At 47.9% G+C, this 26,919-nt stretch overlaps 1 protein-coding gene and 1 long non-coding RNA gene across 3 annotated transcripts in view; both read left to right on the top strand.

The window, feature by feature from the left end:
• Positions 1-26,919, top strand: part of LOC133220401 (uncharacterized) — a 132,076-nt gene that overhangs the window by 51,053 nt on the left and 54,104 nt on the right. The window lies entirely within an intron of this gene.
• ETS1 (ETS proto-oncogene 1, transcription factor) overlaps positions 9,624-26,919 on the top strand; it is a 71,400-nt gene continuing 54,104 nt past the window's right edge. The window contains exons 1-3 of one of the 2 annotated variants that reach the window (XM_061368441.1): positions 9,624-9,745; positions 15,773-15,855; positions 17,326-17,470. In XM_061368441.1, the coding sequence (XP_061224425.1) occupies positions 15,784-15,855; positions 17,326-17,470 (217 nt within the window). In that variant the 5' untranslated portion in view covers positions 9,624-9,745; positions 15,773-15,783. The remainder of the gene's footprint in view (positions 9,746-15,772; positions 15,856-17,325; positions 17,471-26,919) is intronic. The other variant, XM_061368442.1, reaches the window with a different exon arrangement.

Raw genomic sequence — 26,919 nt, forward strand, 5'->3', positions numbered from 1 at the left:
GTTGGGAGAGAGATGCTAGAAGGGATGCTGCAGCATGGGGCAGGGAGGAATGAGTCCACACAGCCCAGGGGAAAGCCCATGGGTCTGTAAGAGCCATCAGACATGCACCGACCATATTTAATGCATCCTCGGGAGCAGCTCTGGAGCATGCAGTTGTTACAAGGATGCCAAGATCAGGATGCTAGGGCCAAGCCAGAGGGTAAAAGATAGGGAAAGAGGTTCATGGCTGGATGGGGACATGTTATGCTGGTGGTGGGGGCTTTGTGGCAGAACACGGTCATGCCAAGGACCAAAGCTGCTAAGAAACCCCTACGAACAGGAGGGTCTCTGCCACTGCCTAACTGGGATTTACCTAAAAAGAGCAAATCCAGCCCAACATGTGCTAAAGTCATAGAAAAGAGCAATTCTTGTACCCTCACCCTCAGACCTGCACAGGAATTGGGCTATGGGGGGGGATGCAGGTTCCTAAGCAACGTTATTTAGGAACTAAATAATGAAGGGATGCTGACACCTGAGTCATCTTAGTGCTATAGGCACTGCAGGATTCCTGCCAGTGGGAAGTCGCTCCCGGCTGCTGTCTGGGTGCCTGGATGCCAGCAGGTCACGGAGGGACGAGAACAGCCGGCAAAGCCAGGCTAAATTCAACCCATATCACAGATAGGAAGCGAGATTAGGTCCTCCTCCGTCATTGCTGCTGAGCCCAGTGCTCCTGACAAAGGCCCCAGGGGTGAGCCTGGTGCTAATCCAAGGAGCCAATTTTAGAGCCCGTTCTCCGCAGACAATCCCTGATTGTTTGGGCTGTTTTGAAGTTTTTCCCAGCCGCGCCGTCATCGCATCCTGTGACTTGGCAGGAAAGGCTTTTTTGTGCAGGCACCGCTGCCAAGAAGCCCAAAGAGGTGTGACAGCGTGGGCTGCACGTTCCCCCCGTGTCCCTCCCCACAGCATCGGGGTTTAGTGGAACTGGCAGGGAAAAGTGGGTGACTCTGAGGAACGTTACTGCCTGTGGCACGATGGCTGTGCTAAGGGGACCCGGCACAGATGGGGCGGCTCAGGGATACCCCAAGGAGCTCCGATGGGGCCATGAGATGCTGAAAGGAGCTGGGGACTGTATCCTGGGCTGGAGTAAAGGCATTACAACTGCAGCACCTTCTTTCTCCTCCTAAATCACTGCCTTTTTGTTCCTCCTGGCAAGCTACCAGCCCCATGCACCTTCCCGTGCACCCCCAAGCACTGTTGCACCCCCTCTTTGCCCATCATCACGCTCCAGCTCTGCCCATGGGTTTTCCCTTTTGGCTGTCAGCAGTTTTGCCAGCTCTCTCTCAAAATAGGAAGCAGCCAAAGCAAGCAGAGATACCTGAACCTGCCATCCGCCCTCTTCTTGTCTGGACTCAAGATGTTCCGAAGCTCTCCCCTTTCTATTTCTATCCTTATTGTCATCCTGCTTTGAGAGGACGGTCTATTATTCCCCCCTCCTTTTCTCTCTGCAAAAATGGGACATTGTTTCTTCTTTCTTTGATTTAAAAGCCAAAAACAGTTATAGGAAACTGTTCAGCAGATGTTTTACAGTTTGAACCTAGAAAAAAAGTTAAAAAGAAAAAAATAAAAGCTCTCCGATTTTGCTTGAGGATCTATATTTAGCCCAATGCTTCCTCCCATTCAGGGTTTGTGTTGGCATAGGCGAGGCGTAGGTTTAAGCACTTTGATTGTAGTATTTATTTTATTTCTCCCATTTGCTGCATCCATTAAAATCTGGAGCTCGCTCCACGAGCTAATGAAGCTCATTCAGGGAGGAGGTAAATCCAGCTTGCTCTGTGTTCCAGCGAGCTCCCTTGCAGGGCACAGATGCTCAGGGCGGGATTGAAAGAAGAAGGATTTCTCATCCTATTTGCATTAGGGTGAGCAAGGCTGTGGCCCTGCTCATGGCAGTGCCCAGTGCTGGTGCCCAGGGTGGCCCAAATACAATGAAACTCTGGGCTGAGATTTATGGAGTCTCAGAGGGAGATTTATAGGCACTGAATGAACCGATGCTGTGAGCCTCCATGTGCTGAAAATGGCACTCGCTGGCTTTTGGAAAGAGCTTCAATCAAGACAGCCAAAACTCATCCTGTAAAAACCTTCCCCAGGCCAGACTCCTGCTGACTTCAAAAAGCCAAAGGCTCGGTACCAGCTGAGCGAGACCTGGATAAGGCTGAGGGTTAACATCGGCAGCCGTGTGTGTTCTTCCCTCAACCAGAAACAACAGGAGAAACCTCATCTTGGCACCATGAGGTTGTACTGTGGGTGGGAAATAAAGAACCCAGAAGATTCATGTTAATGAAGGTACAGCTTGTTTGCTGCAGCTGATCCAGCCACTAGCCCAGAGACCCTTTGCAAGCCTCCTTATCCTAATGGCGAGCCAAATCTTGGACCAAAAGCAAAGCCTGTACTTGCTTATTAATGGAAGTTTTCAGCCAGAAAAAGCTGTGTTATGGTCTTATTTCGAGGGCTGCAAACCCAGAGCATCTCCACTGAGATGGGAGGTGCGTGTGGTCACCCAGATATAAGGGAGGGAGGAATTAATCACCACTGGGGCATAGGCTGGCCTTAAATGTGACACAGGGCATCACTGGCAGTGATCTTGGCTGTGGTTTCGAAGTTGAAATCAAAGCTGTGTTTCCAGACATTAATGGCTTGTTTGTTGTCTAAGATGGTGGAAAAGCAGATAAAAGCTGTAGCCCAAATGACCTGTTCGGTTTCCAATAGGGCATTGTTGGTGCAGTTTCTAAATAGCCTGCATTAGAAAGACAGAGCAATTAAAAAGGCAAACTCACCCAAATACATGGGCTGAGCTCTGGGATGCTCAGAGGATAAAGGTCTAATTCATTGAAAAATCTTTGGCCCCTTTATTTAGGGTTTCTCTATATTACATGTGCAGACAACCAGGAATGTCATTTTTTCCAGACTGCTTTTTGCATAAATTAGGATTATTTGCTGTTCATCAGCTCACCCTGCTGTGACCCCCCCCTCTTCTCCATCTCCCCCTTGCTCTGCTTAAAACCCACAGGCCCAAGCTGGCTCCTGCAGGAGGCAGGCTGGTGCATCCCAAGCTGTGCAGGGTGGCTTGTTTTGGAGACCTGCGGAGGGTGCAGAGGTTCATGAAACACGTAGAGCAGGACATGGGACACTGGTGAGGGTTCCCCTTCTCCTGGGTAGGTATGCCAGCCTCAACTATTCCCAGAGGATGGATGCTGGGGTTGTTCAGCCTGGAGAAGGCTCCAGGAGACCTTAGAGCAACTTCCAGTGCCTAAAGGGGTCAACAAGAAAGCTGGAGAGGGGCTTGGGACAAGGGCCTGTAGGGACAGGCCAAGGGGAATGGCTTGAACCTGCCAGAGGGGAGACTGAGCTGAGCTCTTAGGCAGAAGCTCTTCCCTGTGAGGGTGCTGAGGCGCTGGCACAGGGTGCCCAGAGAAGCTGTGGCTGCCCCATCCCTGGCAGTGCTCAAGGCCAGGTTGGACACAGGGGCTTGGAGCAAGCTGCTCCAGTGGAAGGTGTCCCTGCCTGTGGCAGGGGTGGAACTGGATGAGCTTTACGTTTCTTTCCAACTCAAACCATCCTGTCATGCTATGAATCTGTGATGCTGAGACCTGGGCATGCCTTTGTAGTGCTGCATGGGAGATGTGAAGTGTTCCTTAACGCAGCCTGTGTCCGGGTGGAAACCTGCTCAGCCCTGGGAGCACTGATAAATGAGATGCTGCTGCTTCCCCTCCCTCCCACACACTTCCACTTTCACTCCACATGTGGGACCCAGCACTGCGATCCCAGCCTGGCCATAAATCAGCCCTCCATCGCCAGGCAGCCATGGTGACAGCATGTATAAGCCTGCCGGTACAAGCACTGTTTTCCCTCTTTCTTCCTCCTGGAGCTCTCGGTGTCCTCCACAGTAGGGAACATCTCTCCTCTTGGGGGATGTCACCTGTGTCCTGTTATCCTGCCTGAGCTCCCCCTGGTAATCAACAGAGGATTCAAAAGAGAATGTGTCCAAACGTGCCTTGTGGAGCTCAGGAATTGAATATGAAAAGGCACAGCTGTTCCAAAAGCCTACGCTTTGTCACAGCCAAACTTTCCTTGACCTGGAACCATGTGGAAAATAAACAGGGAGGTAAAGGACATGTTAATAACTCATTTCCACAAAACCAAGCCTCCCATATCTGCTACTGTATTATTCTCCTCCTTCTGCTTGCTCTGGAAACAGCATCTATTTTATCAGATACACGTATTTTTGTATTGGTTTAGGTGGTCCCTTAGAGCACTGTGCTGAAATGCCCCCAGCCTATGTGCAGCTCATAGCGAAGAACTTCCTCATACCTCACCTAAATGTCCCCTCAGTACCTAAACCAGTATCTAGAGAGCAATGAGGGACCAAGTTCTCAGACAACAGCAACAGCAGGAATGTCAATTCCAGCTTCCCATTCATTCTCCTCCTTGTTTAAGCATAAGAAGCATTTTCAGAATGGGGTTTATAGGACATTTTTGCTGTGGTGCTAATCTTATGTTTTCACAATGAAGATGCAAAGGGAAGCAGTTAAATGATCCCGATTCGTTTCCCATCTTTTTACACTGGCTTGAGAAGCGGTTGGCTCCTTAAAACTGTCAAGATTTTGATCAGCCTTTTGAATTTCACTGCAGCAAGATGCAGGGAATCTGTGACCAGATAAAAGAAAACCAAAATATCTCTCTTTTTTTACCCCCAGTGCTAATAGTAAGTTAAGTAATAAAGAGCAAGTGATTAACTGGCTGCTGAATTGGTTTTGAAATCAGGCCAGATGTGTTTGAGCAGGAATTGTTAGCTGAGAGCAGTTTTGTGTATCTGATCTTTATTTATACGCTTGCCTGGGAAAAGAGCACTTCTGAAATCTGGCTTTATAGTCTCATATTAAATGATTGGGGATGAGGATTTGAATTCACAGATCTGAAGAGGGGCTATGTGATGAAATCCTCTCTGCTTTTTCTTCTGAGTGTATCAGGCGGCCTAATAAAAGCTCCTCCTCCCAAGCAACAGGCCTCATTTTTCTTGAAATGGGAAACTGGTCTTTGATGACTGATTTTACATCTAATACCTTCATGAATTGTAATTGATTTACCTTTTTCTTATGGTTTTCAGGAGTTCCTGTGCATCCCTCCCCTGTTAATGGTGGGAGTGAGGAGGTCACAATGGTGATATTCACACTGGCTTTTAGAAGAAGGATGAGTTTTTGGGTGTGCTTACAAGGTAAAATTCACAGATCTGCATTTTAAGGGCTCAAAGTGGCAATGTTATGGCTACAACTTCCCCAGAGATGTTGCTTAACATCAGAGTTAGAGCTAAGTGGAAATCCCTCACTTCCACAATGAGAAGATGGATGTGACTTGGTGTTATTGTGGGTTATCCTACATATACTCATATATGTATTTATAGGCATGTGTATGGACTAAAAGCGAAAACACAAAGCTGAAGGAGGGAATTTTTCTGCACATAGTATCACACCCAAGCCAGTCTGTCGTCTTCAGACGTTTGTTATTTAAAGCCTGTTTCTGTACTGCTCTCGTACCCCTTATAGAATGAGATAAACCACGTATGGGCGAGTTTATAGCAATTAACTCAATCCATATGAAGGGGATTTAACTGTAGCAGCCTCTAACCTAATATAGCCTCACAAAAGTCATGTGTGGACCAGTTTTGAGCTGCCATAGACCCTGAACTACTTCTCTTTTAGTGTATATCTGAGTTTCACTGACTGTCACTGACTGTGTGCATCCATCATGTCACATCCATGATGACTGATCAGAGCTCCTGCCTGACCCAAGGATGGAATGAATTTAGGCAGGACAAGGGGGAAGGGATTTAAACAGACAGAGGGGGGAATTAGATGAGACATTAGGAAGTTCTTCTGTGAGGGTGCTGAGGCGCTGGCACAGGGTGCCCAGAGAAGCTGTGGCTGCCTCAGCCTTGGCAGTGCTCAAGGCCAGGTTGGACACAGGGGCTTGGAGCAAGCTGCTCCAGTGGAAAGTGTCCCTGCTGTGATAGGGGTTGAAGCTGAATGAGCTTTAAAGCCCCTTCCAACCCAAACCAATGTGGGATTCTGTGATTCTACATAAACTCTTATTGTCTTGCCTTTGAGGACAGAGGTTTCCCCTTGACTTCAAGAGGACAAGCAGCACCTTTGGGCTGCATACAAGGTGGCAATTAATTGGGTGTCCATCCCTGACCTGCTGGCTGGAGCTCTGGTGGTGCCTATAGTTTGCTTTTGAGACTAGCCAGCAACAGAGAGCCTCAGCACCTGGAGACCAGATGTGCACAGCTCTTGGTGGACCATTGCTGAAACATCTGGGACACAGGCTGCGTGTCACTGCCTTGATTTTGAGGAGGGGCAGGAGGCAATGGTGCTGCAGCCTGGACAAACCTGCCATGGTATTTACACGCCCAGGCAGCTCATTGATCTGGCTGTATCACCCCTTCTCAGGACAAACAGAGGCTGGGAAGGTATCCCTGCAAATCAAGATCCCTTTCTTTTGCTCCCTTCTACAGGGGTCAGCATGCAACACCAACTAAAAGCAGATAGATTCAGGCACTCAGGGTCATTTTATCAGTTCTTGCTCTGTTTTTCCACTGTAATATGGAAATGATGATACTTACAGATCCATAAAGAGATGTGGAAGCTTATTACATGCAGAGTCGCACCTTTAGTGTCTTGTGATCCTCTAGCAGGACCACAGGTCTGCAGGATCCATCCCTGGGAAGTCATCTGGGGGCTATGAGGTGATAGGGGACAGTCAGTGAAACTCTGGTTCCATTGAATTTTGCCCAGGAGATTTGTGCTCAGCACCAGGATGCAAACCATGACCCTGTGCAGTCATAGCCACTTTCAGCACGATGCTGCTCTCATTTTCCATCCACTCCTCTAGTCCTAAATGGTGATATGGGTAGTTTATTGGGAAAGGGGCTGTTCCTGCTGACACTTATGTCCAGCACCTCCCAGAAGGAGGCTGTGTGGCCACGTGCCCCTGAATTTAAGCAGCCTACCAACGCACAACCTGTGGAACATCCACAGGACACCTCAGATTCAGTAAAAATACTAATAACTGCTTAAGTTCAGCATTAAGGAATCATTTAATTTTTTTACAAGTACAAAGAAAATCCAAACCATCTGGAATGGAAAGTACTTCTCGAAGCACAATGGCTTTATGATGAATTCCATGAGCTACCCGAAACTCAGCCCAACTTTCTATTGGGAGCTAAAGCGACCGGTTTAGGTGACTGATGGGACAGCAGTGACCCTGAAAGCAGGCGGCCATGTGCGAGCTGAGGGAGGTGATCTGCACGCAGCAGACATCATGCTGCCTTATAAGAAACAGCCCAAACCAGAAGCCTCTCATTCTGCAGACACACAGTCCATTGGACAGCCATAATAGAGAGGCTATTAATATATAGATTACTGTATCGGAAGAGCCGTCTGCTGCAGAGCAAAGCATCCAGCCCAGGGAAAGACATCTTGGTTGCAGCTGCCAGTGGGGTTATCCTGGAGCCTAGGGAAGAGTTGCCCAGATAAAAATGGATTGCTGGATGCATTCCACCCCTTTGGTGCTCAGACGTGACCGAGCCTTTGTACCAAAGCCCAAGGAGGCTGGAAACCTTCCCGAGAAGATGGGAACCCTGTAAATCATTTCCTGTGTTAAAATAGCTACAAGAGCCATCCGTGCCTTATGGCTGCAAGTCAACAGGTAACATCTATTTGGGTCACCTGTAGCTGTGTGCTTCTAAGTTAAGGTAAGGGCTAGAGGAGAAAGTCATCCTTCATTTAGGAGAAAATCCTCAAAGGATCTGTTAACAGTTTTATGTGCATAAATATTTGGGGTTCTTATTATTTGTCACCATGTGCATATGAGCAATGTGTTGGACTGGGGGGTGTGAAGAACAGGAGAGACCTTTATGCCTTGTGAACACTAGTTCTGCACATTTGATTTCTCTGGGAAGCATTTGGAAGCAGTAGATGCCTAAGAAGCCCTGTGCAGGCAGAAATCAACCACGTGAGAGCGAATACAGCTTTGGTCTGCACTTTGCCAATGTGCATCCAAAATGCCCAGTTTTGGCCTGGGGAAGGGTGTCCCCAGGAGTTATTTCTCTCCCCAGACAATCAGTGCTCCAGTAACAGGGCTTAGATGTACATGCTGCTTTTGTTAATTGTGAGGATGCTGCAATCTTCCCTGAAAGCCAGGGAAGGCCTGAGTCCCATGGCTGTGTTCACGTGTTTTGCTGCAACATTACAGCTTGCCATTAGGATTTCAAGGGGGAATCACAGCAGCTGTTCCCAGCCTCCCATTTTGCCCATAAACAAAATGTCCCAGAACAGCACATCTGCAACCCTTGGTGTTTGGGCTTCGCCTCCCTCCTGGGGCTGCTGGCAGGGGTTGCTCACGAAGGCGGCGTGACAGGGATCTGTGCTGCAGCCAGAGAGGATTTTCAGCCTGGAGCCCTCTCCTGGAGGAAAAGGCAGCTTTACTGCCTGGAGAGGCAGAGCAGGAGAGGCAGGATGGGCATGTCCTCCTGCATCCAGGATCGGCGGGTATTGATGGGGATGCGGAGGTCCCTGGCCCTGCTGTGAGGATGTTAGGTGTTGGGAGAGGGTCCTGCACTCCCGGAGTGGAGTGGGTGGCTTACCCGGAGGGTTTTGGAGTGAGCCCACTGCAATCTGTGTTTCTGCCCTCTTCCCTTTTCCAGCCCAGCTGGGAAAGCACTCATCTGCCCTTCTGGTCCCAGCAGCCTCCCCTTCTCTAGAGAGCCCCTGGCCTCCTCCTTTAGCATCTGTGTTGAAAGCAGCCTTTGGGGTGATGCAGGTTGGGATTATTGTCTCCATCAGAGGAAGGAGATGAACCAGTGCCTCCCAGCACTGCCTGAGCATCTCCCCTCCTCCCTTGTGCCTTATAGAAGGGGAGTTTGCTTCAGCCTTTATGCTTTTAAAAGCACGCAGCAGCTATCAAGGGTGGGTGTTGGGGTGGTATGCCTGGTACCAGAGGCTTGTGATAAGGGGGTTTTGGGTATGCTGCCAGGCTGGATCCATCCCAGGACTGGGGGTAATGCAGGCAGCAGAGAGCACAGTGCTTTGGAGCCAGCAATGCCCTGGGATATGCAAGGAGAGCAGAAAACACTGAGGTATCCAGGGGCTTTTTAGGAGGAAACAGCATTTTCTACCATTAGCCTCAGAAGCAGCAGCTGAGCTGAGGTTGGGGAATCATAACATGGGTTAGTAGGGCTAGATAAACCTCACCCTGGTCATGTCCTGTGTGCTTTGGTTTTAGTTGTGCAGGAATAATCACCACTTCACAGGGACTTCAGGGGCTGGCGCAACACTTGTGAAGTTACTCAGATTGCTTTACAGGACGCAGGGGAGCACAGACCCAAAGGCCACAGCACTGGGGCTAACAGCAGGCTCCCCCCATAACCACCTCCCTCCAACAGCTTTAATCTTCCCCCTGGCATGCCATCGGCCAGAGGTGGATTTTCCTGGCTGGCGATGGCTCCAGAGTGGAGCTCGCCTTTCCCACCGCCCTGGATGCGGAGCTGACCACTCCCCCTCCCTTTGAATAGGCGGCCCTGCTGCAAACACTATGGTATTTCCATCCTCTCCAGCTCCAGCGCAGAGGATAACACCAGGTAGTTGGAAAGAGATCGGAGACAAGTGTGGGAAGCTGTGGAGGACATAAACTTTCCCCCTGATCTTGCAGCTAAGTAGTAAGTGGCGGTGGGAGAGAATCTCTTTAAGCTCTTGTGTGGGTTGTAGGTACCTGGGTTTGTTTTCAGGACAGCTAAGACTTGTTTTGCTGGTGATTTACTCTCTCCATTTCCAGTTTCACCCTGCAACTGATTCATGTGTTTGCTAAGAGTACTGCAGGAGCTTCTATAAATGTCTGAGCTGATGCTTCCCTTTAAAAATCCCTTCTCTTTTTATATATAAACAGTCTATAAATTGTATATGCATGTTTAAGAGAACATAATTATTTTCCTCATCTAGAAGGCTGTGCCCTGGCATTATTACCATGGATTAGGAGTGCAGTTCCTTTCATGTTTCGAGTTGCACTTTGATTTGAAAGGGGGTTGGTTCGTTTTCCTTGCTGGGCAGGGGGAGAAGCAAAGTCGGATGCTCGCTCCACTCCCTCCAGCCCTATGCACAGACAGATAGGGAAGGTGTAGCCCCTCAAACCGGGTTCTGATTTCTGCCTTTGGGGGGATGCTTGTAAGGCGTTTGCTGCCGCATCTCAGCATGTTTTCCATAGCAATGCCAGCCCCCAAAGGGCAGAATGTGCCACAGGTGCCAGCATTTGCTTTTGGGAGGAACTGGAGCCCTAAGTGTGACAGCCACAGGGATGTGCTGCTGTGCTGCTGCCATTCCTTGGGAAAGGCACGATCCTGCCCCCCTCATCCAGCCAAAAAGAGCCAGTGGGAATTGTGAGTCCCTGAAGAGCACAGCCAAGGCCTTCACCCTTCTCATTAGCCTCTAAATCATTGCTTTGCATGTGGCTGCTCACTTGGTAGCACAGTTACCATAGACTTTCCATCCTGTGCTGTCAGCTGACACCTTTGGGGGCTGTGGGCTGGGTCCAGAGCAGTTTCCTGCTTACAGGCTATTCCTGATGCCTCTAATTTGGGTGGGTTTTAAGCTTTCCCCTGCTTGCCATGTAAACTACTTTCTGCTGGGCCATAATCCCTGACCAAGCCTCCTTTGCCACAGGGCAGTTAGGGCTCTCCTTGCTGGGTCTTATCCTTCCCTGATGCAAGGGGTCCATTGCTAAGCAATGGGAAACTTATCCATCTCTCCCCCCCTTTGCTTTGCCCCCACTGAGGATCTGGCTCGTACAAGACTGTTATTTCATAGAGAGACATTCAAGAGTGAAATAACAGATGACCTAATTAACCCCCCCACACACACACACCCATTCACATCTTCCTGCAATTGCAAGTAGGTGTTATGATCCAAGAGAGAGCAGCAGGGTTTAATGGCAACAGCCTCTTTGGCTGATCTCCCACCTAAACCCCTCTCCTTGCCATAGCCCATCGCTATGGATGTGGTGGTGCTGTTGATGGTGGTGTTATTTTAGCTTAGTTATAAAATAGCAGCTGAGTAATAGATTAATGAGCAGGGTAAAGGAAAACATAGAGCAAAAAGATGTTTACTACCAAGCACAGAGAACAAGGGCTTGTGGGCACGTGTGTATGTGGGACTGGTCCAAAGTTTAACTGTCAGGGCACTGTCTCATGACCACTGTCATCCATCCTGGCTAGATTTCATGCAGCCAAATGGGAAGGCACCTAAAGTACCATCGTATCTCCTTCAGATCTGACAGCTACTGAGGAAAGGAAGAGCCCAGCATTAAAGCAGTGAGTGGTGTGCTGACAGGCAGCCTGCCCTGCCCCTGTTACCTGCATCATCCCCACAAACAGCGCGGACAACCTCCTTATGGCAATGCTAATCTGAATGCAATCAGTGCTGTGTAGTTAAGAGAGTGGCTGGGGAGCTCAGATACTCACCTTTCACCCTCGCTTTCTGCCTATGACCTTAGCCAAGTCATTTCATCTCATGGAGTATTTACAGAGGGTGCAGAAGAGCAATTACTATATTGCTCTCTTTACCATAGCATCACTATTTACTGCCCTGCCTGGTTTGCCTTCAGTACATCAGGTGTTACCTTTGAGAACACTGCGAAGTTTTAAAATCTTAAATGTGGGACCCCTGGTATGAAACAGAGATGGGGGATGGCCAGTCTGTTAAAAAGCATAGGTTGTAAAGAGGCAGCAAGAGAAGAATGCTCATTTCTATTCCTCATGTCCCCAGTTTAGGGATGCTTCTTTTATTTTAAGCTGGTGCTAGCGTTTGATGAATTGAATGAGGTTTTTAACATGCCAACAGACCAACAAACACTCTTTCCCCTGAGGACTGAACTGGCAGGCAGCCTGGAAAGTGCCAGGATTTCAAGGGTTAAAGCCTTGCGGAAGGATGTCATTTCCAACCCCCCTAAGCATGATAAATTATTACTTGATGTAAAAATAAAGTGCCTATCACTAAGCAGCTTTGGGTCAGGGAGCTGCCAGCGCAGCCACTCAGGGAGGATGCTCATGTTGAAAGCGCTGCTTCTCATTCTTAAAGTCTTGATTCACCTTCTTGAAGTCAGAAATATATTTGATGGGGTTGCTAATGCTTTCCATCTAATCCTATGGAATCTTGTTGGTTTATTGCGATGGAGAAAAGTGTCCAGATGCTGTTTTGCTGCCACCCCAGTTGTACCAACCTGCAGTGATACCTGTATTTACTGGTTGGCTCTGAGATCTGGGATGGGCAGAAGCTGTGTGTTGAAACTGGGGAGCAATCCGAGCCACAGGATTTTACAACAGATAGAGGAGACCCATTACAGAGCAGTAGAATGGGCAAGAGAGATGGAGCTTCTGGCCTTGAGTTTGCAACAGGGAAGTTATTCTGGTCTCACTCCCTTTTCCTCATCATTAAAACAACATAAGCACTATATGAGAATATTGTTAAGGGTCTTCATATATCCAGTAGACAAAGTTTGCTTTGCTTTAATACATGTTTTTAATTTCTTCCTAACTTCTGCATGGGAGTGTGTGTCAATCGGGAGGATAAACGCTTCTCCCTTTTCAACCTAAGCTTGGTAATTTGTTTAAAAAACAGATATATCCCTTGTAAAAGAGAAGGGAAGGATGTTGAAATGAAATTAAAAATTTAATTTAGTTTAGAAATGGCCCAAGAGTCTAATAGCTTTGGCTGGTACTTGATCAGGTCCCAAAATAAATGCTGCTTCTCTCCCACACATGTTTTCACAATAAGGCAGGAATAATAAGAGCAAACAATAAGTCTGAAGTCAAGCTGTTAAATCATTAAGGATTTTACCAAATGGCTCTGATTCCCCTCTATTTATTAACAGCTCTCAGCAAGCTGTGGATCTTGATTATCTTGGTGTCAATCTGCAGTGATTTCCTTAATATCAGCCAAGTTACCTGCCATGAAGAGAGCTATCATTGAATTTAGTTCAGCTGCAAGCTCCTGAGTGGTCATTAGAGCTATCTAATGGTGGCCAAGGGGAGGAGAACAACTATTTAGGCTCTTATTAGAGGAAGCTAAAGAGAAGAAAAATATCACTCAAACATCAGGGAAACTTGCTGACAGTGAGAGATGTATTGGGCTGTGAAGTAGTTTCCTATGGGAAGTGGTGGAAGTTCTGTTAAAATTAGCCTGGACAAAGCACCGCGGAGCTCCCTTTCTGCTGTCATCTTGCCTCCTGGTGCTGGCCTTGCATACCTGCTTTTTCCAGAGCATGATTATTTTGTGCCTAGAATCTGCTTGCTTGCCTTTTTTCTAGCAGGGCTTGTCTTCCAGGCCCTTTTCACAGCCTAAAACCTGTGTTTCTCTGCTGTTTAACCGTCATCACCCACAAAACCTGCAGCAGGTTGGAGGACTGATTCATCTTGCGTGTAAGTTGGGCTTGCCTCAGTGCTGCAAATGGTTGTAGAGGCTTGCATTGTATTTCTGATCCTCACTTGTGCTTTTTAACAGTACAGCTTGCAGGGGAAGAGAAACCCAAAAGCAAGCTGTCCTTGTTATAAAACTATTGGAGATGGTAATTCTCCTTTTCCAGGACTCAGGAGGAGGTTGTGGGTGATGCTCTTACAATCTTAATGGAATTATAGAATGGAAACACAGGATGTCAATTTAAAGCCATCCCCCCTTCCCTTCCTTTGACAGGAGCCCCTCTCCAGCTTTCTTGTAGCCCCCTTTAGACAGTGTAAGACTATCTTAGTGATGCTCTTTATTGCATGAAGCCTTCTTCCAGGTGTCAGGATGGGTTTAGTGCTTCTCCTGTCACCGAAGCACATGCTGCTTCGTGCACCAACGTGTGGCTCTTTGCTGGAAGGTTCAGCTGCACCCTGAGAAAGATGCAAACACCACTCAGCGAGGCATGAAAGTGCTTCTCAACAACTGGTGTGACTTTGGTGTCTTGATCAAAGGGAGAGAAACAACCAACAAACCTCAGCTGCCTATTGCACAAGCTGCAAAGCAGGAAAAAGCTGCTGGCGGGGGCTGCTGGTTTAACTGCTGTTTTAATGCTATAACTCCTTACTCTCAGATGCGTGTGTGGCACTGAAATAGGTGAATGAGCCTGGAGATTTCTCTGTTTCTCTTCTGCAGTGTCTGCCTTGTTTTGGTGCAGTTTGGCAGCACTAGTCTCTAAGAGGGAAATAATTTCATGTTTATATGAGGTGATTTACACTAGTTTAAGGTTAGGATCAGGGGATAGGTGTGTGATGGACTGGGACTGAGTGTCTTGCTCTTCATTAGCTGAGTTTCCAAGCTCCAAGCACTTTCTTTACTCTACCAAGCCGCTGGATGCTGCAGATGCAAGCAGATTTAGAGCAAATGTGTTTTAACACCTCCTTAGAGCAGGCTGGTAGGGTGTGCACAGATGCTGAGATTAGTTAAGGCTTCTCAGCCACAGCAACTTGTGATATGGTTGGTTTTCGCTCTAAGTGCAAAGAGAAACAGACTGGGTGATAGGGCAGGAGTTAGTAATAACAAGCAGGAAATGATGATAACAATTTCATACGCATACACATGCAGGTGTTTCACATTTGGCCATTAGTCACGGAGCGCGGCGGGAGCTGCTCCCCTGAGTCCCAGGTTGCTGAAGCAGTGAGTGTGGCACAGCTGAGGCAGGCTCTGCCATTTGCAGGGGGTTTGCTAACCCCAGAGGCTCTGCAGGAATCAAAAGGGAACTGTTTTGGGGCTGTTGTGTCCTCAGAGAGGTTAAAGCAGTGGCAACTCTTCCATATTGCAGGTTATGCCCTGTATCAGCGTGATTAAAATAGCTGTTCCCTTTGGCTCCAGGTTATATCCTTCTGAGCTCAGGCTACTCCCTCTTGACTCTTTCCTCCCAGCACCTTTAAGTCTATTCAGCAAAACACAAAAAGTGCATTGGCCCTGCATTTACACTGTGCGTTTGAAGGAGAAGGGGGAAAAACATCTGTGTACTTGAAAACAGAGCCAGTTGGCACCTCCTTCACCTCAGCTACAGAAACAAGCTGGTGGATGATTAAAAGTCACATCTAATGAAGAGCATTGGTAGAAGGACTCGCTCAGAGGAGAACACCCCATCCTAGGAATGACATGTGAAGCTGTGACATGCTCCCGTGGGCTGAGATGGCTACTTAGTGAACACAGGAATACACCTCAGCAATGCAAGAGCGAGCTTTAGCAAGAGGAATGTAAGCTAATGCAGGAAAACAGAAGTGGTTTGGAGACACTGAAGTCCTTTGTGAAAAGGACTGGTTTTGAGTAAACTTTTACAGGAAAGGTGTTGATCTCAACAAACTGGCTTGCCTTTTTATATATATTATCTCAAAAGAAAAGAAACTGGCAACAATTCCCCACTGATTCCACAGCAAAGGAAATATGATCTCATCTTCCCTCACAGCAGCACCATCAGCTTCCAGGTGATAATTCATTCACCATTGTCAGGCTCTCATCAGTTTACACTAATGGATCTGTGTGTTTGCACTGTTGATACAACACATCTAATCACAATATCTGCTATTAATACAGCTATTTTTCCTCTTAACTTTTCCAGCTTAAACTCATTAAGATGACAGCCTGCTCCTAGCTTTATATGTGTTAGAAAGCACAGATTTAGCTGATGCTATCAATCTGTATGCTTTATGCAGTAGGGTATCTAATGTCTATTTCCATTTCTGCAGGCACTTCCAAGATGATGAGTTACTATATGGACACAACCATCGGCAACCCAGCCCCTTACCCTTTACCTCGCCCTGGAGTGATGGTAAGAAAGGAATTGGGGTTATTTTCCTACCCCTAGGAGTGGGTTTTCTCTTTGGTTGCTGTGACTTTGCCAGCCCATTCGCTGACACAGCTTGGTGTCGACTGCTAAATACTCCAAGGTTTTATGTTGCTCAGAGCAGCGCCCAAACACTGAGTGTTTACCCAGAGCTTATCTGAACCTCTCGAGCTTGCAAACCTCCACTGGAAACAGGATCACCGCATCGGATTTCCTGCGCTTGTGTTTAGAGCAGGATTGTTAGGGGTAACCATTGTCCCAGTGCCTCCGCTCCCCACGCTGACCTTCACCTGCTGTGGATGAATGGAGTGGGATCAGCACAAAGCAGATCAGGCTTTGGAAAGGTTTCAGCTGGTTTTCTGGAGCTCTTCTGAACTCCTTTCTGTCTGTGGAGCAGGGGTTATGTATAATATGTGTTAGATCCAGGGCATGCCTGTGCTGACTGCCATCAGCTATGGGACAGGTCTTACAGTGTTTCAACCCGTATTTAGACATTAGGCCCTTGTGTAGAGAAATCACATTAATAGGCATTTGTCCAAAGACATGCTGAACAGTGCTAAAGGTACTAAACAAGGTCAGATGAAAGCTGTAACTCTGAGCTGAGACATCAGGCTGCGCAAAGACTTGCTAGAAAGCAGGATTTTCTTCCAAATGAAGAAGAAAAGAGCATGCTGACACATGGAATATTTCAAACGCAGCTCAGAATCTTCCCTTTAAATGATTCCAAGCATGCATTTGGCTTTTAAGGATCGATTGGAAATGAAGGAAATCTATTTCCCTGCAGGGAAATAATACTAATAATAAATGAAAACAGCCTGAGTTTTTATAGTATATGTTATAGTGTAGTATATGTATATATTATCCTTTCATACAAACTCTTATATGTACCATATATATTATACATATATACATTTATGTATACATAGTAAATATGTATATCAGCTCTATACACACACATATTTCATATGTATAAAATACACATGTATAAAATAAGATTATATCCTGGGATTGTTTTCATATACCCATATATGCTAGTACATATAATCCATGTGTTTTGTTTATAAGGTGTATATATAACCCTATGCAATAAAAAGAAACATGTATAATGTATAATGACAGTTATAACCTAGTATTACGTATGTGGGTATATACATGACTATATCACACATGTAATCAATACATCATAGAGATACGATGGATTATGAGTAAGCATATAATAATACAATATAAGATGTAATAATAAATATGTTTATATAAATATGCTGCCATCCCCTTTATCTTTGTTTCCTCACATTTGTTTATAAAAGGGGCTTTTTAGCCCCGTCAAGACACCGCTCATCCAAGTGTGTTTGGATGATGCTATTCCTTCTGAGCAAACACTGCTGGCTGAGGGCTTTGTGCCTGATTTGTGAGGGGTATGAGCTGCATTGATGTCTTTCCCTCTCCTGCTCCCAGAAGCAAGGTGCTTCCGGCCCCTGTGATGATCCTTGGGTGACCTGTGGCTTTCAGTCCACCTGCTGCCAGCCCAGGATGTGCTGCCCGCTCTGGGATGAACCTGCCACACAAGAGGTGCCCACCGGCCTGGAGCACTACAGCACAGGTAGGACACCATACCGGGATGGATGTGTGGCACCTTTCCACCCTGTGGGGCCCAGCAGCATGTTTAGGTGAAAACACAAGCCTCAAAGGCCCACTGTGCTCTTGTTTGTTGTCCAGCCTGTTCCCCTTGTCTCCTTCCTTTCTGGCCCAGTCCTGACTTCATTTATTGCCATAGGGCAGCTACCACAGCATCACCACATTGGCACATGTGTTGCTGGCTGCCAAGGGTCTCCCTCAGTGGACATGGGGCCAGAAAGCAGATAAAAACTTTAAAGCTGGTTTGTTTATTGTACTCTTGTCTGAGAAATGCTGAAGGACCCCTAGTCCTTGCCATAGCGTGGGTGTTCAGCTGGAAGAACCCCCCTCCTCTTTTGGCTGGTGATTTTGATGTCCTGTGTGCACCAAGTCTGGTATTATTGACTGCAGCCCTGGTTGCTGCTCCCTGGGGTCTTTAAAGACATGGGAAAATACCATGGGAGGCAAGGTGGACATGCTAGCATGCTGATTGCATCTTCAGCGTTTCTCATGCCATTAGTAGGGCTGATGTGGCTTTGGAAAGTGGCCTTCATGGAGTGTTGCAAGATGCTGAGGACTCCTGGGTCTTATTTCTGCTGTGGTAGTGATTTTGGATGCCTCGCTCTTAATAGCTCATTGCCTTCCTCCACGGGAGGGTGGTGGCATGATCTTCAGGTAATGACAGCTGAAGATGTGTGGTCACGCCATGCTGTGTGGTTGCAATGTGCAGTTCCCTGACTCGGACTAGAGGCTTGTTTTCTCTAATGTATTCATGGTTTGAAAGTCGTTACAAAATCACTGGTGACTAATTCTTGCCCCGTGCGTTGTTCAACCGGTGAATCTTCAAGCTGAGTTTGCAGTTTGGGCTGCTTCTTGTACAACCAACTTGCAGAGCAGATGTTGGGCAGGCAGCTGGTCCTTCTGCCTGTGGGATGGGTGATGAGGCATCAGCAAAGAGCCCTGCTGTACTGCAGTGAGGAGAGGGCTCAGGTATGCCATGGAAGAGAACTGAGTGAAAGAGCTCAAGTTGCACGACTGTGACCTCTGCAAAGGGCCAATATGAAGTTTATGTTTCACTTAAGTCCCATATAAGCCTATCATGAAGCACTTAAATCCCATGTAAGCTTTTGCATGGCATGTGCTGGTCTTCTGTGACTTGTTCCTGGCTCGTTAGTTATGCACATTGGGCCCTTGGGAGGGGAGAAGCCCTGATGTTTAGAGACCTTTTGCAGCTAAAGAGTTCAGCAGAACCAGTGACTGTTGCGGTCAAATGTACGGTTTGAAATCTCTCCTTGGCAAATATTCAAGCATTTGGGGTTTTTTTCCTCCTTTGGTGAACACTTGTGTGTGAGGAGGAGATGGACGCAGAGCGCTGCGCTTGTGGCTGGAGCAGAACTCTGCTGCCTATTCTCAGCTGTTCTCATTTCAGCTATTTGCTCAACTCCTGTGGGTGACCTCTCTCAGGGTGATGTCAATTCTGCTCTGATGAAATCTGCCCTTGCAGCATTTGGATTTACTCAAACGTTTTGCAGATCTGTGCCTGGAAGGTTTTTTCCTTGTGTTTTTTCTCCTGCTGCCCTCTCCCCTTTTCTGTGAAAGTGCTCTCTCCAGGGACCAACGTATCTGCAACCCAGATCTTCATTACCCCGTGCTGGCTCTGTGAAATTTCTTGTTGCAGAGGCTGGAGCCTGGTTCAAAACGCAGTGAAGCCAGTAAAAAAAAAAGCTGCCATTGTCTTCAACAGGTTTCAATCAAACCTTTGGTCCATTGGGGCAGGTAGGACAGGCCTCTGGTTCTCTTGCCTAAGAATTACTTTTCAGTTCTTGCTGTTGCAACACAAGGTTCTCTTTCTCTGATCTCTTTTTTATACTGTTGTTTCTTCAGTTTCTAATTTTAAATGAGAGGAAACTCTCATTTGTATATACCGCTAGGAACGGTCTTTCATTTCTCCTTTGTGTTTCGGGTGTGCGTTAAAACCATTTGTCCTCAGTTCTGGTCTACTAGAGGCTATTTTGGTTTTCATGGTCTTGATGTTGGTGAAAGAACCAAGTCAACAAGGAAAATGCAAGTGTGAATATATCCTCTTGCAATAGAAACCTGCAGCATTTCTAAAGGTTTAAGAGCTGCTTGCGTTTAGAGGAGATATTTTGCCTTTGAAGTTTGGGTGAGTTTATTGACATTGTGCTTGAGGTGCGATAAGATTATTCAGTGATATGGTTAAAGGAAAGCCTGATGTGGATTTAGCTCGTTGATGAAGACAAGAAGGGGTGGTTGGTTTTGGAGGGTTATTGTTTAATTTGGAAAAGGTATAGAATCACTTTTATTTGTCAGCTTGCTTCCATGATCTGTGCTCTATATGTTGGGACTATTAATGCCCTGAGAATCAACCTGAACGGGGTCCACAGCAAGCAAAGGGCACATCCCAGAGGTGGTAGAAATAAAACAAGAAGGGAGCTGCTGCCTGTTTATGAGAAGTATCTCTTCTCTTCCACTCCAGTGGGAACAGGAGTATTAAGGACATTGTACCTCACCTGAACCATCTAGTAGACCAAAATGAAGGGTGCCATGTGTCTGCCTGAAGCAAAAGGATGCCGAAAGCCACACTTAGCGCCATATGCTTAATTCATAAGGTAATAGTATCCTAATGATACCCTCTGGTACAATTTTTTTGGCTGATACAAGGTTAGGCATAAACTGGAGTGGAAAAAGAGATTTGATAGTGATATTGTAAGCTCAGCGTGGACATAGTCTTGGCTGTGCTGCTTTCTTGAGCCAAGGCCACTTTGACAACCCCTTTCACTCTGGGCAGGTCTGTTTTCTTTAGTGATAGGGGAGATAAAACTGTTGTTAATGGCAAGCAAGGGATGAAGTGACTCTGGCTGAAGAAGTTTTTCTGTTGTACTGTATTAGCAGGCTTGGACTGAAGGTGCTCCCAGCCTTTTGGACACTACAGGAGCATTTGGGGGAGTTATCCTGCTTTCACTGATGCAAATGGGATCGGCTTTGGGAGTTGCAAGGCAAGAAATTAAAATTCAACTAAAGCCTTTTCTAGAGGAGAAATCAGAGCTGCAGGTCTGATGCCTCTGTGAAAGCAGTCCAGCTGATTTGGGCCAGGCTGCTTTCACCAAGACACTGTTAGAAATAAAAGGGGTCACCTTAGGCTCATCCACAACGCCCAGTAACACTCAGGCCAGTGCTATGGGAGACCAGCCTCACCTAATCCATTGCTGATGCTGTCTGGACATATTAGCTTATTGACACCTCTAAACCCACAATATTTGGGGTTTGTTAGCTCTGACGGTGGTATGCCCCTGCATCTGACCCACTGGTGCTTATGGACATCAGGTCCCTGCAGCCATAGTGGTGTTGTGATGGGTTTGGCAGGAAGGCAAAGCCTCGTAGCTGAAGCAGTGCTGCACTGCTCTGTGCCCATGCAGACAACATAGGGATAGTCTCACTCTGCTGACTCTGGCTGTGATCTTCCTTCAGTCCCAGCTCTCAGCTCCGCCTGGACTGCAAGCAGGAGTCCCTTGGGGACCACATGCATCCATGGTGAACTCTCCCTGCTTTTCCCCCTCCTTCGCAGGCACGAGACCTGGTGGAGATCCCTGGAGGAAAGCTCTTTCTGTGAGCACTTTCTGGGCCATCTTCCAGGCCCACGCTCAGAGGAAGGGGGCTTGGGGAGGAGAAGAGAGGAGGGGGAAGGTGAAAGCTGACCAGGCTCGGCCCGATGGCTTCTCCAGCTGCAGCACATTTTCCAAGAGAAGCTGCTTTTTTTTTCCTTAAAAAAAAAAGAAAAAATCTGCATTTTTTCATGTCCTTTTATCCTATTTTTAACTGCGGCCTCCTTCCTTTTCTCAGCCTCCTCCAACACTTCCCCCCCTCCCCTGTGCTGCTGCTGCTGCCTCCTCCGCAGGCTCTCCGCTGAGATGAATGGTCTTTCCACAGGGCACACACATCTGCTTGTGGATCCAGAGCTAGCAGGACTTCTGCTGGACTGGCCGGCCTGTCCTCTCCCTCCTTAATAAACGAGGAGTGGGAAAGGGAAGACATTGAGGAAGATGAAGGGAAACAGAACAGGGGGAGCATAAAAGGGGTGAAGCACCGTGGGGAGGGATGAGCAAGGTGATGGATGCGAATTCATTTCAGTGCCGTTGCCCAACCTGCTGATGGTCATTCCCACATCTGCAGCTCTCCCTGTTTGTTTGCTCTAGCCCAGGGGATGAAGGAGCCGTTTCTACTGGGCTCTGTTGTTATCTTCTGGCCAGTGATGTGAGGTCTGCCAGTTTGTAGCCTGGTTGGAATGGATATTCCTTAGCCTTTACTCTTTGTGGCAGCCTTTGTTTCATTGGCTCCAGTTAAAGGCGTGTCACACCTACTGTACTTGCTGAAGGACACATCATTTTCTCCATTAAGAGCATTTAATTCATTCTGTTGGTGGAGAGAAAAGGCACCTTGTGAATGAGTTGCAAAGCCTTGGTGTTTTTTGCAAGAGCCTTGTTAAGGATGCTGGTTTGCTCTTCAGGTCAGTGGGACTCAGTATGATTTTTGTGGATCTCAGTCGTTCCACAGGTGAGGAAAACACATGCAGGCCACCCTGTGATACCTCATGATACTCCCCCTGTACCTGCTGCAAGCCATCCTTGGAGAGGTTGATTTGCACTGAAGCAATAGAATGACAAAAATCCAGGCTTTCGCTTTTCCATTTGTTTCCTGCCTCACTCTGGAAAAATCCCTGTATCGCCTTGCAAGGACAAACCCCATGGGAGCTCCCTGCATGCTGGGTCATCACCAGAGAATGAGCATGGAGCTCTTTTCCCACTTGAGCTGCAGACTGCTGTCAGCAGGGGATCAGCTGCCACGCAGGGAGGAACGATTGTGTTGGTCCCCTGGATGAGCCTGGGTGAAAGCAGGAAGGTTGCTGCTTGTTTTCTGGGTGATGCCTCCAGATATGCTGAGGTCCTCCAGTATAACAGCAGGGTGGGAGCTCAGCAAGAGGTGCAGCACCAGGACCACAGCAGCACTGGCAGCTTTCATGTGCCATAGGGAAGGAGTAACTTGATGCAGAGTCAAGGAAGAAAGGGACTAAGCAACAAGTTATCCAGGGCTTCTGTGATGCCTTGATGACTGCAGAAGACGACATATTTTGGGATGGTCTTAGGGTAGGGATGATCCCTCTGTAGGGATGGTGTGATGTGGATGTCCCTGTTTCTTTTGCCATTGGAGGAGGCTATTCTGCACCACCAAATGCTTGCTTCAGGCAGGACACACAAAGCACAGCTGCCATTTCTTTTTGAGCTTTCCCAAACTCATTTGCCTACAGACCCACAAGCACTGAGCACTTGCCTCTGGGGATACCAAGCAGCAGAAAACCCTTTCTAGGAGGTCTGGGTTGTATGCAGCAACCTTGCAGCACCACATAGCTGGGCTTTGCTACGCAGGCATGGAGCAGGGAGGGCAGCAAAACTGAGGACAGGACAAGGCTCAATGGGTGATGCCAGGAAAGCCAGGTCAAGGAAATTTAGACCAGACATCAGGAAGAAGCTCTTCCCTATGAGAGTGCTGAGGGGTTGGCACAGGGTGCCCAGAGAAGCTGTGGCTGCCCCATCCCTGGTAGTGTTCAAGGCCAGGTTGGACACAGGGGCTTGGAGCAAGCTGCTCTAGTGGAAGGTGTCCCTGCCCATGGCAGGGGGTTGGAACTGAATCAGCTTTAAGGTCCCTTCCAACCCAAATCGTTCCATGATTCTATATGCAGGCAGGCAGAGGGGGGGCTCAGGGGGCTGGGACCCTGAAAACAGCCTGTTCCTTTCAGCTCCTGGCAGCCTGAAGCACCTCTCTCTCCCTCCAGATGTTCGCTGTGTTTATAGCTGCTGAAGCAAGAGACTGAACTCTCTCATTAATACATTTCCCTCTCCCTTTCCCTCTCTCTCTCTCTCACATTGAAGCCAGAAGTCTCAGCTCAGAGGTTGCAGCTGGAAAGGAGCTGGGGGTGAGGGGTGGGAGAGAGAAGGGAGGTGTATGCAAGCCTCCCATCCCATTCAACTCCCCCTCGCCGCTTCCCTCCCCCCGAATCCTCCCAAAATACACATGCCCCGAAAAAAGAAAAACACTAGCAGATTTTTTATTTCAGAAAGTAAACACTTAGGCCACGGGGGTCTGGAGGTTATGGGAAAAGAGGAAACCATTGGGCTAATCAGGCCGGGACACACTTCCCCTGCTGAAATAAACCAGAAATCATTGCATTACAGGGCGCCGCCGCGGTTAACCCTGGTGCTGCCAACACAGCTGAGCCCGTGGCCTGCCCACGCGTTCCCCCCTCCATCGCTGGGATTTAGCCAGGGGGAAGCGCTGGTGTGGAAGGGGAGCCAGCGCTCCGCAGCGGCCCTTGGGCATGGCTGTCCTTTGGGAATGAGGCGTTGGGAATATTTTAGTAGGAAATGAAATCTTCCTCTTTTTTTCTCTCCTATGGTTTATGAGCAATCCTATAGAATTTCATTGTTATTCTTGCCTGAGAACTCCGACGGTCGCAAAGCTCTACAGGGAGGAAATCTTTCTCAGCCTGTATCAGGAGGTAGTTTCCGCAGAGCTTGGGATGGTTTTAGAGGGCTCTTTTTATTCTCCTTGCTCCATTTCCATTAGGTGTACAAATGACAAGATCACTCCTTATCTGGTAGCAAATCTTCCGGGAAGGAATTTTCCCTGCTCTCTTTTCCCCCTGTGTTTATACAGCACCCAGCACATGGGATCTGGCTCTAAGATGGGAGACCCCTGATACTCCTGCAGGACAAAGAATAACCGTAGTCCAGGTGTAAGGGAGCTAACGGGCCCTTTGTGACAGCTTTACAAAGAGATCTCCATTTACCTTCCCTAAGCCTGGCCTTGGACTTCCCCTGGCTCCTTTCACAAACAGAGCTGTATACTATAAACAGATGCTCACTACCAGGTCTCACACATTTTGGGACCGCCACAGCTCTCTGTGTTTCAGAAAGGCTGGATCTCGAAGCACAGATGCTCATTGCTGTAAATGAATATTAGAGGTTGCCCACGGCTGCAAGCCTGGGTCTGTTTGATCAGAGCTCCTCGCTGCGATTGCTGACTCCCTTTACATCCTGCCAGGCTGAGATTTTCAGAGAAACCCGGATGGGTTTTGCACCCGGCATCTTGTTGCTTTGGAAACCCCAAATCTCAGCGCGATGTCCATGCTGACACATCTGTGATGCAGCTCATGGTGTGGCACCAGAGTCCAGTGCTGTCCCACAAGCCTTCCCTCTGCTAGCAGCTACTGAGAGGGGACATAGCTGAAAGCGAAAGCCAGAAGGGAATGCTTTGTAGCCAAGAGAAAGTGAAGGCTTTACCTCATCTGTTACAGTGCCAGTGCTAGCGGTGAAAGGTGCCGTCACCGGTTCCTTGAGCCATCAGCCCAGCTCTTGCAACATTCCCACCAGGAGGCAAATCCCCAGATAGCCCCCGATAGGGGAGCTGCAGACCTGCTGCATCCCACCCTGCTATCTCAAGAATGCATTTGAACAGTAGCTGTTTCTGCAGCCTCTGGAGATTGAGGCTTCAGATGGAAATCAGGCTCAATGGAGACAGTCCCACAGGGCAAATTTCGGAATTTCTGGAGTTGGTGTTCAGCTCAGATAAGCCCTTGAGGGCTCAGATACTTTATCTGAGCCTTATCTGAGCTATTTGCATCACTTCAGCCTGAGAAACAGCGCTGTCAGACATTTGGAGAGGGGGCAAGTCCTATTAGGTTGGTCTGTCTTGTGTTTTCAATTGTTGTTTCTAATACACAGGCACCTCCAAGAGGATTGGACCATCCTGTGCCCCATGCAGCCTATATGCAGGCTGGATAAATGGAGAGCAGGAAAGAGAAATGATACACAGCCATACAAGAGTAAGGACAGGATTAGGATGAATATGCCTTGAAAGCCCTGTAAGGGATTGCATCTCTCTGCTCTCTTTCTAAAATTGAATAGAAAATGAGCTGGAACTGCCCTTGCTGTTAACTGTGGATGGAAATGATTCCTTCTTTTCAAAGCAGACCCAGGTCTGAGCTTTCCCAAATGCTTTCTGCACCTTCTTTACCACACCATGTTCTGTGCATGTGGAGTTTCTCACCTTGTCTGGAGCTCCTGGGGGGGAAATATGTGGTCCATGCCCTCTTGTTGCTCTCTTAGCAGCTCTCCATTTCATTCCTGGCTTGCAGTCGTCAACTGTTTGACTGAAAGGACTCTGCAGTGCCTGGTCTGTACAACCCAACACCCTCGTCCTATACAGTGGGGTGTTTCGTTCACCTGAGCTCTCAGTTCTGGTGGCTTTTCCCCATCATCCATAGTCTTTTCTTATGGAGGAACGATTCTCAGGGAGAAGAACAGCAGATTTAGGAGATCTGGCTGAGATCTTATAGCTGGAATTTGGAAGACCTTGGCTGCATCCCCTTAAGAGCAAGTCCATTGGACTGAGATGCTTAAATCATTCAGAAGGCTGCCTGTGAGCCACTGCGTAGCAGTTTCTCACATTGGAGATGCAGATGATTAATTCATTGCACATTTTATTGCGATGCTTAATTCATTGAGGTCAGTCGAGTGGCTGGGAATCCCTGGAGAGCGCTGTACGAGGGCTTGATGTTGCACAACAAATGGAATAGAGGCCTTAAGCGAATCCATCCGCACCACAAGCGTGGCCATCCCCTTGAAGCTGCCTCCAGGCTGCTCAACACGTGCTGAAGTTTACACAGCCCACCGGATGGACCTTCCCCTCTGGGACTGTGTATCAATAGGCTCTGGAATAGTTGCAGCGGGTCAATTGTTGGCTCTTTCACAATGGATGGATCACGGTTTCTCTCTCTGCAGCTGGTTCCTGTGGAGGGAGGCTGCTCCTCTGGCAGCAAGCTGAGCTAATGAGGTTGTGTGTGTACATCAGGAACATGGTTTCTCTGCAGAAGAGCCATGGGAGACTTGGAGAGAGTGCTTGCCGGCCTCCAAGTGACTTGAGTGAGGTTGGGATGCATAGGGGGAATTTGCATGTGGGCTTGTTTTCAGCATTAAGCTTATGAAGGGAGATTCTCAGCTAGCGTGAGCAGTGTAGGTCCATCCTTTGGTACCTGCCTTCATAGACCTCTGAACCCCTGCTAGAGGCAGGGTTCCTCTTTTATAGTGCTTTCTTCCCTGTGATGTGAGGGGCGGTTAGGATTCAAGACCAGGATCTAGCCTTTAAACCTGTGGTGAGCCTGCAGGAAAACCTAGCTTCAGCCCACCCAGTGGGAACACTGCCATCGATTTTGGCAAGGAGAAGCGCATGGGTGCACACACCGAAAAGCAATATAATAAAGTTCATGACAGGACTTCCCTTCCTGGAAGGGGAAATGAGGTTGCTGACATGGCATGCGCTGCATGAGCGGGGTGACAAGAACACTTGCAGATACTTATGCTC

This window comes from Neopsephotus bourkii, unplaced genomic scaffold (assembly GCF_033783945.1).
Source record: "Neopsephotus bourkii isolate Nb327-2 ecotype Australia unplaced genomic scaffold, CSIRO-AGI_Nbou_v1 NB_1433, whole genome shotgun sequence".
NCBI classification, from domain to species: Eukaryota; Metazoa; Chordata; class Aves; order Psittaciformes; family Psittacidae; genus Neopsephotus; species Neopsephotus bourkii.